This window comes from Zeus faber, assembly GCF_960531495.2.
Source record: "Zeus faber genome assembly, chromosome: 1".
Lineage (NCBI taxonomy): Eukaryota > Metazoa > Chordata > Actinopteri > Zeiformes > Zeidae > Zeus > Zeus faber.
Window position 1 is genome coordinate 31,688,529 of NC_137193.1, and position 17,594 is coordinate 31,706,122.

Below are 17,594 nucleotides of genomic sequence, written 5' to 3' on the forward strand. Positions count from 1 at the left end.
AAATAAATAAAAGTATGGGGCAGATAGACTGTAGGCTACAGCGCGTGATCCACTGTGCATTCCTCCAAGCAAAACAAATAAAAATAGCGTTTTATTGTAGATATATTTATTTATTTTATTTTCCGACATTTACATGAATCAAAAAGAAAAACTCGGGCCCGAAAGCGCCGCCGAGACGTCCTTGTCTCACACAAGCCTGGAGCACGGCAACCAAAGTCAGACAAAAAAACTTTTAAGTGAGCCCTTGTAGATCAATCAGAGAACATTCAGCGGCTGCATTGTTTATTTCTCGCCTCAAATTTGTTCAAAATCAGATTTTGGTGGAATAATGAGGTGAAATGAGTGAACGTTACAGAGTTTATGCAACAAAACCAGGAAGCCATGCTGAAGCGCCATTGGCTCACAGAATCTGGAACTTGTGTTCAAACCCCATCGCCTCGCAGAACTCGGGGCCTCGGGAGGGTGGCTCCTCCCCCCAAAAAAACACCCCGTTTTGGAACAGAATGGTATAGATGGATGTTAGAATGGACATCAATAGAATGCATAATCTGAGTGGTACTTTCAGCAAAAAAAAAAAAAATCAAAAACATGTTTTGGGGACCCCAAAGACTTTTTTTTTTTTCTTTTAACTTTTTTTCATTATGTTAAAAAAATTAGCATAATAAGCCCCCTATAAAGTGACCAAAAGGCAAACAGAGTACAAGTGAAAAGAATAAGCTGAGGCTGCTTATATTCTATTAAATGTTTACCAGCGACACCATCACCTACAGTAAGGTTGAGTCAGAAAATGGCGAGTGAAAATTCTCTCATTCAATAAAGAAAAAAAAAAAGAAAATAATTAAGTGCTGCCCAAAATAAGTTTCAGGTTGTGTAATTCTACTTGGGCAACATTTTTATTTGATGGAAATGTATTGTACATTTGTACAAAAATGCATCCAGTGATTTCATTAGTGTTGCATAACCATTCAATCTCTCACATCTGAGATAAATATTCAACAGGTCTCGTCCTCAGCCATTTGTCATGACAGATTAGGGCTCGGGTTGTCGTGATAAAGTATGCGTAACATATTGGAGGGTGACTGATAGCCTCTGTGATAGATCTCTGTGTTATTTAAGCAGGAGAAAAGCTAGATATATAAGTAGATTTGAGTCTGACCGGTGATCTGCAAGGGGAAAGTTGGAAGAACTTACACAGGCTCCTAATTCATGACCTTTCCCACAAGCTAAAACTATTATGGGTTATTCTGCGGTTATGTATAATAACTTCAGAAATGCATCTTATCAAAAGTGGCTTAAGTAGAGACAAGAGACCTCCAGTATATGAAATAAAAGAATCATACTGTACATTCATTCTTATTTTAATAAATTCCACACACCGAGGCTAAATTAGACCGTCATCTGCCATGACGACGATCTTTTTCCTGCAATGTTTCCTTTAAATAGTTGATTTGAATTGGCCGGAGGGGGGTGTGTCTCCTGCAAAATTTGCATAATGACTTTCCTAAGCACTGTGCTTCGATCAATGCTTTTTAATGAGTACGCTGATCAGTATATCCACTCCACATGTCTAAGTTCCTCGCTGGTGTCCCATCAGAAAAAAAGTCTTCTTGTGAGCCATGACCACTACTTGAAATGGCAGTTTGACACAAAAAAAACAGACGACTTGGTTCTCCCTTCGAAGCCTACAGCATAATAAATGGCCTTCAGCAATCCCTTCAGCATTCAAAACTAATCGTCCTAATTTGGCACATTGTACCTACAGCATTGATACCTGCACGCCTCTATGCAGGTCAAACCAAAAACGTAGTTTATCCCCGCCCCGCCTCACTCATTACTTAACAGAAACGGCTCCCCTGACGGAACCAACAGAGCGGTTGATACAGGCGTTACAGGTCACAGAGCACAGAGTTCTCCAAGCTGAAGTCATAGTGGAAGTTGTCCATGTTGTGGTTCACGTCCCGGGAGAGCAGCACTTCGGGGATCCGGGCGAACCCCGCCTGCATCGCCTGAATGTGGGGCGCCAGGGTGAAGGGGACGTCGCCGAGGGAGTCTGGGACGGAAGGGCTGGCTTCCGCTGCCGGCGGCCCCAGCGGCACTGGCGCAGGGCGATGCCCGGCCTCGACGGGGTGAGCTGGGGGCGCACACGATGACTGGGAAGGAGAGCGGAGGGGAAACAAGGAGTAGGTTGGTTCAACAGTAACAAACACTCGAAGGGTTCCTTTCCGGGATATCCACTGAAGCGGCTTTACCGACTTATTCCTAGTTTGTTTATTAGGACTTGATTCAGTAACTGGCGTAGCCGTGTAGTAAACTCGGTCCTGCTCTTCTATAATGACATGCTGTGTTCAACTTATAGTTAAAATCTGACATTGATACATTGAGTGGTCACTCATTAAAAGTGATTAATAATAAATTCAATGGAAAAAACTTATTTTCCAATATAAGCAGCGTCACAGGGAATAAATATGAGTGCACCAGTACTGTGACATTAAGTGGGAATTTACGAGATTCAACTATTCCATACACAAAATCCCTTGCTTAAGACCACAAATGGGATTTAAAATGAGAACACGTTATCCAGAATGTGTCAATCTGTTGAACGTGTCAATCTGTTCCTTTTTGAGGTTTGTTACCAACATTGTGTTCACCGTTTTAGGTAAACATTTTTAGGTTTATTTATCTTTTGTTTTTTGTCAAATGTTTAGGCTTATATTTAATGCAAATCATTAGGTTTATTGTACATTACCATTTTCTTCTCATCTTTAGGTTTATCTTTCTGGTTCACTGTCAGGGTTATCTCATTAGTTATTGTATATGAACACGTTTCTCCCGTAGATTTGCTGGGGTCATTTTATTTTTTATAGTTCTTTTTTGAACTGTTTTTCTTATTTTTAGGTTATATTTGTTGTTAATCATTACATTTTGTGTATATTGCCATATTTCTATTGTGTACAGTTAACTGCATATTTTCTCATTTTTCCATGTATTGCCAGTCATATTTTTTTATTCTATTGCTTTATTAGTATTGCATATTTTGTTGTGAGCTGCTGTGATGCTGTAATTTGCCTCCGGGGATAACTAGAGTACATGTCTATCTATCTATCTACTAATTCCAGGGGGCGGCATAATAGAACAAACAAAAATGGAGGAAATTACTCATTATGCTTGTGATATTTTCGTTTAATCAAATCTATGAGTGCTACCCGACGCTTATCTCTGTATGGTTACGAAGACAAACCCTGGTTGGAGCCGGGCCGACCAAACGGCGGTTTCATTCCCCCGCAAGGCAGCGAGAGAAAAAAAACGCACGGCGAGATGGAGCGTCAGGTTCCTCCCAGCCTGAGCGCTGCGACACCCCGAGGAAGGAAGTTAACAACTGTAAACCGTGCACTGGGTGTGGCTACGCAATGCTTACGTTTGTATTTTTAAAAAGAAATAGAAAAGAGATCAGCAGACTAAGCGGTGAGACGTCCGCCAAACAGTGCAGCGATATTCCTTCAATCTCAAAAATAATTGAGACTTTTAGTGGCCATGGTGGAAGTCTCATCGTTGCGGATTACATTTTTGGCATGCAATAAAGGGCAAACGTACGACTAAATGCAGAGTACAGTACATGTTGTTGCAGGAAATGGTTATTCCTCTGCAATTAGGCAGACGAGAAGATTTCCTTTGGGACTGGACCACAGGGAGCGCCCTCACACAGTTCATGGGTGTACATACTTGAGCCTCCTTTGTTTTGCGCTGCACTTCCCTGACACAAAGCTTCGGTTTCTAAGAGCCAAAACACAAAACAAACCGCCAATACACTTGGGGGAATGGCCACCGCGCTACTAGCTTGAATATATTGCTTAGGAAAACAAGCATTTTGCGCGTTCCTTTCTTGTGTGTGTATCAGCTTATGGAGAAATACCCGGCTTGGAAGGGGGCCTTGTATTCAGCCTAAATCCTTGTTAGAATTTTGACTGTGTCTACATCACAGCTTCCTGTTGCACCGTTGGAGCCATGTGGCAATGCTGGGCCCATCCGACGAGTCGCTCACGCTGTGACATTCGGGTGCTCCGTTACGCCATATGGGCCCCACAGCAAAGCAACACGTGCGCAGGCGAAAGTTCGGGTCTTCCGTTTCTGCAGACGGTGCCTAACTGATTAAAGCTCGCAAATTACTAACATGTGACATGTGGGAAGCTCACAAAGCTCCTCGAATGAAAAGTATCATGAGAAGCAATAAGAGGAAAACCGGCGGCGCACTTCTGAGGCGCCACATGTCCAGACCAGCGTTCAAGACAAGCGTGGTGAATGGCGTTGGCATTTCTTGGCCTGTAGTTCCCGGCCTGGATGCCCAGCACCTGTCAGCGGCACAGCGGCGCGGAGCGTCGACTGTGAAGAATGCTATGGCTGTGTGCGTGTATGCGTGTATGTGTGTGCTGCAGGTCGGATCAACAGAAGGTTTGTTTTTTTTGGTTTTGCGGTGCGTCCCGCTGTCGCCTAAGCTAGATACATTTCGAGTCACTTCCAATGTTAAAGGCGGGTTCGTATCATTTCAGGCTGGTTGAGAGCACCTTTGATGGCCACACGATGACGTTGGTGAAGTGCTGCTCCACGCTCATGGATTGGATCTTCCGACTCTGTTCGGCGACAGTCTCCCCTGGAGGAAAAGGGAAATGAAGAGGGCTTTAAAACACGCAAAATGCGCACACAACTTACTTCGGTATCGTGTCGCTTATTTCAACAACCTGGGAGGAAGGGAACTGCTACTACCAATACAGAATTGCTTCTCTACCCTAGTCGCGTTCTGTCAGAGGATTACCTGTGCTTTTCTAGATCACATTAATGGATTACAAAGCGATAAGACTCCTGGGAACAACTCGCCACGCTCTCTTCAAGATCTTTCCCCATGTGGGATGTGTCCCTCCGTCAAGGTTGCTGTACAATGTCCTGGTTTTTCCAGCCTCCTTAGCCTTGTGACACCGGTGCTTACTTCCCGCATTAGGTTAAACTCTTCTTACACCACAACCAAAACAACTGTCTGCTCGACGGAAGCTACTTTAAAATTCCCTACTTTAAAATAATGAATAAACCATCTACTGTATTGACAGTTGATAACTTTGTGCTGTAAAAGTCAGACTTCACAGACGACGTGTCGCCAAGGTTACCAACTAGTTGGCAGATCAAAACAGAAGACTGCCAACCCGTTGAGCCTTATTAATTGCACCGCCGTCTTGGCAAGCCCGGCTGAGAGGGTGAGAGTGAAGAAGTGCAATTCTGTCATCAAGGGCTCTAGGGTAGAAGCTTTACACTTTACATTTGTACAGCCAGCTATCTCCGCCCTTTGGTCCTTTACACTTCTCCAATAGATGAACAGGTATCCAATTCGACTTTGTAATGGGCCACACGTCTACCCTCCCCTACAACAAATGCATCTGGATGTCCATTAGCAAAAGTAGTGCAGAGGTTGTGGCTGCCACATGTGTGTCGTAGTCTTTTACAGTACTACAGTCAACTCACGATGAATAATCCTATATGTAATACATCTCCACCTTGTATAAATAATTTTTGTGTTGTTTTTTCAAAGGAACAGTTCTGTAAACCCATCCAAAGTAGTCACGTTTCCTGATGGTTTCAGGCCCAAACTTTATACTTCACATCTGTGGGGGAACTCTTAGAGGCCACAGTAGTTTGTGTAGAAAACATAACTTAGAGAGGCAAGTTGTTGCCTACGTGTTTCCCTAGGACAGGTGGAACGCTTCGGAGAAAATGAATAATGGCATGCAAACTAAGCCTATATTCTCCACTTTGACCATTGTCAGTATAATTCTGCACAGCCATGCCTTTGACCTCAGTAAGGCACAGAGTATTCGGCTCAGTAATTGCATGAGCTCAACAGGCCTAGCGTGCAGGGTTTTCTCCTCTCACATTCAGTAAATCCTTCAGGTATAGAACGGATGAGCCGAGTCCTCTGCTTTATCGTACGAAGGGGACAAGTCAATACTAGGCCTACTTCCTGAGTGTTTCTCTTTTGCACGAGTTAGATGAGGATGGGCCCAGACCGTTCTCTTTTGTACTCTGGGTACGAGCCAGTGCAAACTGGCTGACCTCGTCTTTTTTGTTGTTGTTTTTTGAGCCTCCACTTTTGGAGAGTCTTGAAGGCAAAGAACTTCATAGTGATAAAAAAAAAAAAAAAAAAAAAAACTATCCTTGAAGACAGGATGGCTCTCCTGCTCTGGGAACCTTTAAGCTGACATCATTGTGTTATGTCATCGCTCGTGGTTGCACACCCAAGGCAAGCCACACATAGCTAGCAGGCCACTACAAACAAGATAAAGACGGACTAACTCCACTAATGCCTCATAATTGGTGTCGTACCGGGGGTTAACACCGGGTAATCTATAAGTATGGCTTTTTTGTTTACTGCCCAAGAGATCAATGACGTCAACTATTACCTACACTACAATTGCACATCCCATGGACACGCATTGGATGCACAGTGATAATGGCTTATGGATGCCATTAGGTCAGCTGGACTTTTAGTGAGCCTGCAGATATCTTCCACGGGTCACTCAATGAAAAGACGAGGCATGTCCTCACTTAAAAGCAAAAGAATTACATAAATAAGTGCTCATATGCGATGCAAAAAGAAGGCTCTTTTATTGTTGTGCTCTGGCACAACAAAAATGTCAACCACTCACAAGCTAACTCTATTGTCTGGGTGATGGCGTCGAGGGGCCTTTGAGTGCCCTGCATCCTGGAATGGTGAAAACAGCTGCTTGTGACTTGGACAGACCCACCCTTTACTCAGAGCTTCAGCTACAGACTCAGCCGGGCTCAAATCCAGTCTTTAAGGAGGTAAAAGACATCCAATAAGCAACGTCAAAGCCATTCAAAGTCTAACACTCAGACATAACTTCCTCTGACAGATTATATGGAGCACTTAAATTCAAATCATCATCCAAAAGCATCAAAGTGCAAAACAATCAATCTGCCCAACAATAAATAATGTAAAATAAGAATTATTTGTATGCCTGTGTGGATATGGAAAGTGTCAGCCTAGAAAGATTCAGGGCCCCATGGCTGCATGACGCACTGCAAACGAGATCTGTGTCTCCACCTAGTGTCAGGAGTGGATGCCGCAAGTTGTTTTTCTCAAAGCCTTCTTCCCCCCAGGAGGATTCTTTGTTTTCCAGCCTTAGTCTACCAAATGGTAATGGAGGAGAGGGCGGCGATTGCCGTGGAGGAATCGTCCGCCGCCAGGCCACACCGCCCTGCTGGGATTTCCCTCTTAACTGGCGAGACTCCCACAGCCACAGCATGACCCAGCTGCTCCACTGACGCTGTGGCTGCTTAGGAACATGAGGACAATGGAAGTGGGAAAGGGGGTGTCCGGCTGTCATTGAGCCCTCTACAGGCTCTCCTACCAGCGAGTGTTGAACACACATTTGTTCTGCTGAAATCATCCCCCTGAAAGAAGAAATCTCGATTCCAAGTTGCATTGTCTTCATTTCGAAACAAGTAAGGGAACAGGGAAGTGACAGTGCTTAACAGTGGTGTCATTGCTAGTTATTGTCTCGGCTCCAACCGCAGTCGAATGCGTGGCCAGTTACAGCCCCCATCAATGCAGACTAAAGATGTGGGGCTCCGGTGTGTGAGCATAGTTTCAATTGCTTGTGGTCATTCATATTCTGTACCTTCAACTTTTCAACTTTTACCCACAGTGACGCTTGTTATGAGATGGCAAATGCTTTAATAACAGAGCATGTCAGACATACATTGAGCATCTGTGAGCTTGGTGGGTATCCTCAATCTGCAGGAAAGATGCTGGCTTTGTGACATGGGCTCCCTCTACCACAGATCAAATCCAAGTGCAGACCATCTGCATAGGCTCCACCAGGAGTGGGAGCCCTCCCAATTTCAAGCCACAGGATGAAAAGCAAATTGCACTTCAATATGCTGGTAAAAGTACAAAGGGTAGTTCTAGAGTAATATAAACAGTCTCTGAGACCATGTCAGTTTAGAGGATAAAGGACAAAGTTGGCATACATTTTCCAGTATGTATTAAGTTATATGTTTAATTGCTTCAACTTTATACGCACAGTGTATTTAATCGATTGAATTGTTCCACTTTGTGGAAATTAGTCATGCCCGACAACATCCAAGTCAAATGCCTTCAGAAAAGCTCTTCTTCGAGTGAGGTTCCGTGCTTGATAATCAGTGCTGGACATCGATTAAATATAAAAATGGTGGGGCTTGGAAAAAATAAATGAAAAGTACAAATTCTGAGAAAGCACAAACAAAAAGCCGTTCAAAGTCGGATATAAATATGGCCTAAAAGCATGAAGTGAGGCTTGCTTGACTTTGTTAACAACGTAAATATTCAACAAATAAATTGTAAAATTTAGGACAAATATCAAACAGTGTACACTGTGAGGGACACTCATGTGACTAAGACAAGAGTTGGCCCATATTACTACAATAAAATTATGGCAATCAAAAACTTCTGTTATTGCCCCTGTAGGATTTGTAGGTTTGAAAGACAATACCCACTTACACTGGCCCAGACTGGAGCATGCCAGGCATTTAGCGCATGTCTGGCAGTAGGCTTCTTGTGGGGTGTGGTAATGTGTGTGGATTGGCTGAAGTGTCCAGTCCACAGTATCCCCTAGTGATGCTACCTTGCCAGGTGTGTTTTCAGTTGGTAGTTGTGTCCGCGTCCAGAGCAGCCACCCATACTCTATTGCTGATTTGACCATCAATTGCTGTGGATTGCTTTTAAGAGCTCTTTCGACTTATTTGGCCAAATGGCTGTTCTTTTTTATGTGCAATAAACTGCTTGTTTTTATGTACAATACAAGCACCATGTTTTACGAGAACTACTAGACATATCAAGTTGAGTTAGAGCTGTCAAAAAATTGTTACATAGTCGCCTGATCGCTATTTTTGGCATTGACCACTGTCATTTTGTAGTTGTATGTTTCCATCAAATTTTAAGGGGAATCTAACTAACTAACTATAAAGGAAGGGATCTCTGTCTGTATGTATGTCATTTAATTATCTCAACAACTGTTTATCTGATATACTTCACACCTGGCGGGTGTATTGCAGGGGACCGAAGGATGTGCACTGTCGAATTTGGTGCAATTTGGACACGCGACAAGTGTAATATTATTACATATAGCATCAAGTGGACCAGCGAGCCACTCAGTTCTGTGTGGAGTGGGGCCCTTTGTCACACACACACACACACACACAAAAATATTGAACTTTTTCATGATATTCTAATTTTATGAGATGAAACGTGTGTGTGTAGTGAAACCCATATATTATATTGATTCATTACACAGAGTGAAATATTTCAAGCCTTTATTACTTCAAATGTTGATGATTGTGGCTATAGATAATGAAAACCCAAAATTCAGTGTGTCAGAAAATGTATATATTACATAAGATCAATAAAAAAAGGATATTTTAAACAGAAATGTCAGGCTTCTTAAAAGTATGTTCATTTCTAGGCACTCAATACTTGGTTGGGCCTCCTTTTGCATGAATTACTGCATCAATGCGACGTGGCATGGAGGGGATCAGCCTGTGGCACTGCTCAGGTGTAATGGAGGCCCAGGTGGCTTTGATAGCAGCCTTCAGGTCATCTGCATTGTTGGGTCTGGTGTCTCTCATCTTCCTCTTGACAATACCGCATAGATTCTCTATGGGGTTCAGATCAGGAGAGTTTGCTGGCCAATCAAGCACAGTAACACCATGGTCATTGAACCAGCTTTTGGTACCTTTGGCAGTGTGGGCAGGTGCCAAGTCCTGCTGGAAAATGAAATCAGCATCTCCATAAAGCTTGTCAGCAGAAGGAAGCATGAAGTGCTCTAAAATGTCCTGGTAGGTGGCTGTGTTGAGTGTGGACTTCAGAAAACACAGTGGACCAACACCAGCAGATGACCTGGCAGCCCAAATCATCACTGACTGTGGAAACTTCACACTGGACTTCAAGCAATGTGGATTCTGTGCCTCTCCACTTTTCCTCCAGACCCTGGGACCTTGATTTCCAAATGACATGAACATTTACTTTCATCTGAAAAGAGGACTTTGAACCACTGAGCAACAGTCCACTTCTTTTTCACCACAGCCCAGGTAAGATGCTTCTGACGCTGTCTCTGGTTCAGGAGTGGCTTGACACGAGGAATGCGACATTTGTAGCCCATGCCTGAGGTTCGTCTGTGCGTAGTGGCTCTTGATGCGCTGACTCCAGCCTCAGTCCACTCCTTGTGAAGCTCCCCCAAATTCTTGAATGTATTTCACTTGACAATCCTCTCAAGGCTGCGGTTGTCCCTTTTTACTGGTGCACCTTTTCCTACCACACTTTTTCCTTCCACTCGACTTTCTGTGAATATGCTTGGATACAGCACTCTGTGAACAAGCAGCTTCTTTAGCAATGACCTTTTGTGGCTTACCCTCCTTGTGGAGAGCGTCAATGACTGTCTTCTGGACATCTGTCAAGTCAGCAGTCTTCCCCATGATTGTGTAGCCTACTGACCCAGAATGAGAGACCATTTCAAGGCTAACAAAACTTTTGCAGGGGTTTTGAGGTAATTAGCTGATTAGGGTGTCACACCATGACTTTCCAATATTGTACTTTTTCACAATATTCAAATTTTCTGAGACACGGAATTGTGGGTTTTCCATATCTATAGCCACAATCATCAAAATTTCAAGAAATAAAGGCTTGAAATATTTCACGCTACATGAAATGAATCTATATAATATATGGGTTTCACTTTCTGAAATGAATGACAAAAAAATATTGAACTTTTTCATGATATTCTTATTTTATGAGATGTTCATATATATATATATATATATATATATATACACATACATACATTTATATATATATATATACGCACGCACGCACGCACGCACGCACACGCACACACACACACACACACACACACACACACACACACACACACACACACACACACCTTGCTAGTACCGGGTTGGGCCCCCCTTTGCCCTTTGTATTATCCTGCTGGAAGTAGCCATCAGAAGATGGGTACACTGTGCTCATAAAGGGATGGACATGGTCAGCAACAATACTCAGGTATACTGTGGCATTTAAACGATGCTCATTGGTACTAAGGGGCCCAAAGTGTGCCAAGAAAATATCACCATTACCAGTACACCACCACCACCAGCCTGAAACGTTGAAACAAGGCAGGATGGATCCATGCTTTCATGTTGTTTACGCCAAATTCTGACCCTACCATCTGAATGTCGCAGCTGAATATAAAATCGTCAGCTGAATCGAGACTCATCAGACCAGGCAACGTTTTTCCAATCTTCGATTGTCCATTTTTTGTGAGCCTGTGCCAATTGTGGCCTCAGTTTCCTGTTCTTAGCCGACAGGAGCGGCACCCTGTGCAGTCTTCTGCTTCAAGATTCGACGTGTTGTGCGTTCAGAGATGGTATTCTGCATACCTTGGTTGTAAAGAGTGGTTATTTGAGTTACTGTGCCTTTCTATAGTCTCAAAACAGTCTGCCCATTCTCCTCTGACCTCTGACATCAACAAGGCATTTTCGTCCACACAACTGCCGCTCACTGGATATTTTCTCTTTTTTGGACCAGTCTCTGTAAACCACAGAGATGGTTGTGCGTGAGAATCTCAGTAGGTCAGCAGTTTCTGAAATACTCAGACCAGCCCGTCTGGCACCAACAACTATGCCATGTTCAAAGTCACTTAAATCCCCTTTCTTCCCCATTCTGATGCTCAACTTGAACTTCAGCAAGTCATCCTCACCATGTCTACATGCCTAAATGCAATGAGTTGCTGCCATGTGATTGGCTGATTAGCTATTTGTGATAACAAGCAATTGAACAGGTACCTAATAAAGTGGCCGGTGAGAGTGTAAATATATATATATATATATATATATATATATATATATATATATATATATATATATCATCCAATATTTTAACCACAAGATGCACGCCTGGTAAGCAACGCTCCAGGCGTTGCTAACTTGAGGGCAGAGGAAGCGCTGGAGATGCGAGCCGAGCGCCGGGCGCATGACCTTTAACCTCACACACCCAGGAAAGGAGCACAGCCCTGGGCGAGGAGCGGAACACCTGGCAGTCCACATGAACACAACTAAATCATTGACTGAAGAAACCTGGACTCGTCTGATCCTCCTGAAGTTTCTAATATACCTATATTTTCACATTTGATGCAAATTTTTCTAAACGATCTATGTAATCTTTCTGTGTTGCAGGGCCGACCCAACGCATAAGCCAACTAAAGGCTAAGCATCCGCTGCACATCCCCGTTTCTCCAAAGAAAACAAAAAAAACAAACTTTTGATTTTAGATGTATTTATGCGTCACGCATGGCAACTTAACACCCCCTACCCCTCCACCTCATTGAGTCACTTATGTCCGCACTCATAAAGGAAGGAATCTCTCCGTCTGACCTCCGATGATCTCCCACGGGCAGGCACTAGTGCCTCTGCGGCTGAGTCACTTACGTCCTCAGTGCGGCCCGTTACGAACAGGCATGTTTGAACGGACAAGCACCCGTTCTAGAGAGGTTACCACACACAATGTCAATTGACTCTCTTTGTTCAGTTGGACTGAAAAAAAAGAAAATGTCTCAAATGTCCAATGCCAGTGAATGGATCTTCTTAATAGATGGTGTGTCTGTGTGTGTGTGTCTGTGTGTGTGTGTGTGTGTGTGTTATTACGCTGTTATGGGCTTATACTACGATAGTGGCATAAAATGAACAAAAATACAATCAAATTGGAATTCGCTAATATTTGTACGACGATGAATCGCTCGCTAAAGTTTCAAGATCGTGACAGCCGTAAGTTTAGCATTACCAGCATTGCCAGCATTGCCGGCATTGCATTGGAGCCTTCCCATTCCACGAACCCAACACGACGGTGTCGCTCACCAATGATGACGAAGCCTCCATCCGCTTCCTTCTCCGATGCCGACTTCTTCGAGTCTTTGCGGAGTCCGAGGAAGCTGAACATGATCCCGGTCTGTCGGCAGGACAACACGCGATCAGCTCTCTGCTTTCGAGTGGCGCCTGGGCTGCTCTTCGTCTACAGAGCTGCTTTCATCCTTTCACGAGTCACTCTCACCCAACGCCGCACTCCTCTAACGCTACTCCGGGATCTGACAGCCGCCGGCCATGTTGCGGAAACTACGCGAGCTAGCGTTGGCAAGGATTGACGGCAAACTGGTTGAATCGTGATCGTCGTGTGTAATTCACTCGGTGCGGGAGAGTGATGACGCTGGACTTACTGTAAACAGCTGCTCTGACGCTTTAGAGAAAGGCAGCTCTAATGGAAGTCGCGTTGTGACGACGGACGTGGGTGCAGCGTTTTAATGTGGTCGTAACGAAACTAGCGCCAACTAAAGCGTTGCTCCGGAGAGCTAAGGGTAAAATATTTTCAGCTTCCCGTTGTATATAATAAAGCAATATGAATTAAAAAAAAATACTATTAAATATAATATTTTAAAAGGCTGTTGTCAATGAACAATTACCATATGTTTGCATACACAACCGTATAAGAGCAACGGGGGGAACTAATCTGCTTCGCAATGTTTACCGTGACTGGGCGTCGCAGGACAAGGCGGATATGACGTCAATGGTATTGGGTGCGCTCGATATAATGCCGGGAATCGCCCGAAAGACCTGGCCCGACGTGTACTTCATAGCCACCGACCGCCCGGTCGACCCTGGGAATCAAAACGCGCCACCGAACATTTCCCGCGTTACGTAGCGCCGTTCCCGTTTCCTCCTCGCCGTAGCGCGAAGTCGCTGGCGGCGCCCAGTCAAGATGTCAGGCATATATGAGTCCCCGAAGCCGAGAGTAAATACGTCCATGCTGCCGCAGTACACAAGCCGCCCCGTGTGCTTCGTCGGACGCGTCGATAAGGTTGTCAAGACAGCAGGAGTACTTGTGTCGTGGGGGGTGACGGTGTCCCTTGTTGACGCGTGTAATCTCAAATGTCTGTAACACAGTCGTGACGTGTGCCCTTACTCCCGCCAGGTGCATCCCACCGGGAAAACCTTCACCCTTTCGGACGGAGAGGGCAAAGTTGCCGCGGTGGAGCTCAACGACCCGGTGAGTGCACGCGTTCATTTCCATGCGGCACGCTCACGACGTTACATTTGACGATTTTACTTGTGCAAATAATCGCGATTAACCGTGGCTTCATTTGTCGATGCGGTGTTGCTAACACAGAATGTTACTCTTGTCTTTTGTGCAACTTCTGTACGAAACATTTCAAGATTCCCAGGTTGAAGATGGAAACACAGTACGATTGCTATTACCCCTTTAATTGAATGAGATCCGGCGGTTATGTTATATAATTGTGGCAGCTCTAGGTATGTTCTCCTTAATCTAGGTATACCGGTGCAACTTCACTATACCTACATATATAGCAATACTTGAAACCACAATGTTTATACTGATGCACTGACACGCATACACACAGACCCACTCTGAAAAAAGGTTTCCTCTGTCTTTTCTGATGCTTAGTTTTGTCATGCCCTGGGAAATCTATAACGACAATACACCGATCAGCCACAACATTCAAAGCCACTGACAGGTGACTTGACTAATATTGCTCATCTCGTTCCAGTGGCACCTGTCAAGGGGTGGGCTATATTAGGCAGCAAGTGAACAGTCGGTTCTTGAAGTTGAAGAAGAAAAGAAACAGTCTTTATTCATCACGCAACACACCACACTACAACACATGCTTGCACACACACACACACACACACATGCTTTGATGGTGGCCGGTGAAATGGATTCTCTGCTTTTGACCCATCCTGGCTCCTGGTCCTTCCTCCGGGGGCACAGCCAGGAGCAGTGGGCAGCATACGTGGACGCGCCCGGGGACCAGCTGATAAATGTCCATTGCTGGTCAGACAATGATGGGTGCATGTTTTTGGTGGGGGTCCTTACTGACGTGAGGTGGAGGAAACCCCATGTGAGCACGGGGAGAACATGCAAACTCCACACAGAAAGGCTCCTATTTGGGAGATAACCGGAGCATGGTGCCAACAGCGCCCCAGGCGGGAATCGAACCCAGGACCTTCTTGCTGTGAGGCAGCAGTGCAATGCACTGCGCCACCGTGCCACCAGTCGATGTTTTGGAAGCAGGAAAAATGGGAAAGCGTAAGGATCTGATTGTGATGGCTAGACGACTGGGTCAGAGCATCTCCAAAACAGCAGGTCTTGTGGGGTGTTCCCGGTATGCAGTGGTTAGCACCTACCAAAAGTGGTCCAGGGAAGGACAACCAGCAACAGGGTCATGGGCGCCCATGGGCTCATTGATGCACCTGGGGAGCGAAGGCTTTCCCGTCTGGTCTGATCCCACAGAAGAGCTACTGTAGCACAAATTACTGAAAAAGTTAATGTTGCTTTGATGGAAAGGTCTCAGAACACATAGTGCATCGCTGCTTCCCGTGTATGGGCCTGCTTTGCTGCAGAGCAGTCAGAGTGCCCATGCTGACCCCTGTCCACCACCAAAAGTGCCTACAATGGCCATGTGAGCATCAAAACTGGAGCATGGAGCAATGGAACATGGTGGCCTGGTCTGATGAATCATATTTTCTTCTACATCATGTGGATGACCAGGTGCGTGTGCGTTGTTTACCTGGGGAAGAGATGGCACCGGGATGCACTATAGGAAGAAGGCAAGCCGGCGGAAGCAGTATGATGCTCTGGGCAATATTCTGCTGGGGAAACCTTGGGTCCTGGCATTCATGTGGATGTTACTTTGACACATACCACCTACCTAAACATTGTTGCAGACCAATACACCCCTTCATGGCAACCGTGTGCCCTGATAGCAGTGACGTCTTTCTGCAGGATAATACACCTGCCACGCTGCAAAAATTGCTCAGGTATGGTGTGAGGAACATGACAAAGAGGTAGGTGTCGATTTGACCTCCAAACTCCCCAGATCCGAATTCCATCGAGCATCTATAGGATGTGCTGGAACAACAAGCCAGATTTATGGAGGCCCCATCTCACAACTTACAGGGCATAAAGGATCTCGGTGCCAGATACCACAGGACACCTTCAGAGGTCTTGGGGAGTCCATGACTCAACGGGTCAGAGCTGTTTTGGTGAGGCAGACCTACACAATATTAGACAGGAGGTTTGGATGTTGTGGCTAATCGGTGTACACTCACATCTTATCTACTCTTTGGAACAAAGCATTTACAGGGTGGCAATAAACAAGTGACTGATTTGGATTGTGCTAATAAATTAGATGAGCAAAGGAAAAAGAAAAAAACAAAAAAACCTAGCTGTCAGTGATGTGATATCTGATTTGTGAGTGATTTGTCACTCTGTCTTGCAACTCTATGATTCATTTTATGAAGCACCAGTCAATGACCTGCGACAATAATATAAAATTATCGCCCAGCAATACGCCTGATGCAGAATTTTCCTAGTTTTTCACAAGAATTCATATATGCATTCTTGTGAAATCAGGTGGTTACCTAACATAGTAAAAAGTACAGTAGAATGCCCCTCTGATGTTGAACTTAATTTTTGATTTATTTATTTATTTTTAATAAATTGTTTAAATTGCAATGACCAGAATGGTAATAAATCTGTTTTGTTGTTGTCCATAACCCGTACACGTACAGTAACAATTCAGGGGGAACCGAGAAGGAAAATATTAGTATGAAAACAGGTAAAAAAAGGAAAGTGTCGAATCCAAAATTGGATGTTTCCAGCCGGGTTCTTTCTTACCACCTGATTGATGTTCTTTCATTTCGTACTCAGAAATGTAAGTACTGGAATACCTTGAAAATAACTCCTTGTGCTGAAGTGCTTAAAGTCTTGGGGGGTGGTGCGGCCATTGTTATTTAAATTGTGATGCAATAAAACATTTCCAGAACTGTTTTCACCACATGGATTATGCCAGGAAAATGTACATTTAATCCAGAATGGTTGTAAATATACACTTATGATAGTAGAGGACAATGAGATTAATAATATATTTGTATTTGAAATAATTATTATAATTAAGGATCACATTGAAAATGGATTTGGAAAAAAAAATATGCGTAAAAAAAGTAGTTGACCAGACTTTAATTAGATTTTGTAATGCTGGAACGTCATGACAGTCGCCCTCCCTCTCTTCCAGCTTGAAGAGGAGCTGAGCGGCATCGTCGAGGTGGTGGGAATGGTGTCCAACAAGGGAGCCATCATGGCCACCGCGTGTAACGTCCTCCGCGACGACAGAGGCAGTGCTTTCGGTTTGGATTCCTCCTCCTCCTCTTTTCCTTTGCCGTGACGAGCTCGGCTGCAGCTTAACACTCTCGCTCTTCCTTTCCACGGCAGATTTGGCACTGTACAACGAAGCCCTGAAGGTGATCCACGACTTCCCCCAGTACTACCCCTTCCAAGTGACCCCAAGCGGATGAACATTTAAAGATTTGTTTTGGCTTTTTGTTGTCTTGCCTGTTTGTCGCTTCAAGTGTTTCATTCTTAACTTGTACAAAACTTAAATTCACTTATTTCCCTTTTCAGTAATAAAAAAAAAATGTGTAGCTTTACTGAA

The 17,594-nt window shown here is 44.4% G+C and overlaps 2 protein-coding genes across 2 annotated transcripts; one reads left to right on the top strand and one right to left on the bottom strand.

The window, feature by feature from the left end:
• Positions 1-107: 107 nt before the first annotated feature.
• On the bottom strand, positions 108-13,353 carry umad1 (UBAP1-MVB12-associated (UMA) domain containing 1). Its single transcript, XM_079999313.1, has 3 exons — positions 12,949-13,353; positions 4,560-4,645; positions 108-2,150 (listed from the first exon to the last, which is right to left on the bottom strand). The coding sequence occupies exons 1-3, from the start codon at positions 13,028-13,030 to the stop codon at positions 1,887-1,889; spliced, it is 432 nt and encodes a 143-aa protein (XP_079855439.1). The 5' UTR covers positions 13,031-13,353; the 3' UTR covers positions 108-1,886.
• A 437-nt stretch (positions 13,354-13,790) lies between these two features.
• On the top strand, positions 13,791-17,589 carry rpa3 (replication protein A3). Its single transcript, XM_080010638.1, has 4 exons — positions 13,791-13,942; positions 14,057-14,131; positions 17,178-17,289; positions 17,375-17,589. Exons 1-4 carry the CDS (start codon positions 13,844-13,846, stop codon positions 17,455-17,457), a joined length of 369 nt encoding a protein of 122 aa, XP_079866764.1. The 5' UTR covers positions 13,791-13,843; the 3' UTR covers positions 17,458-17,589.
• The last annotated feature ends 5 nt before the right edge of the window (positions 17,590-17,594 follow it).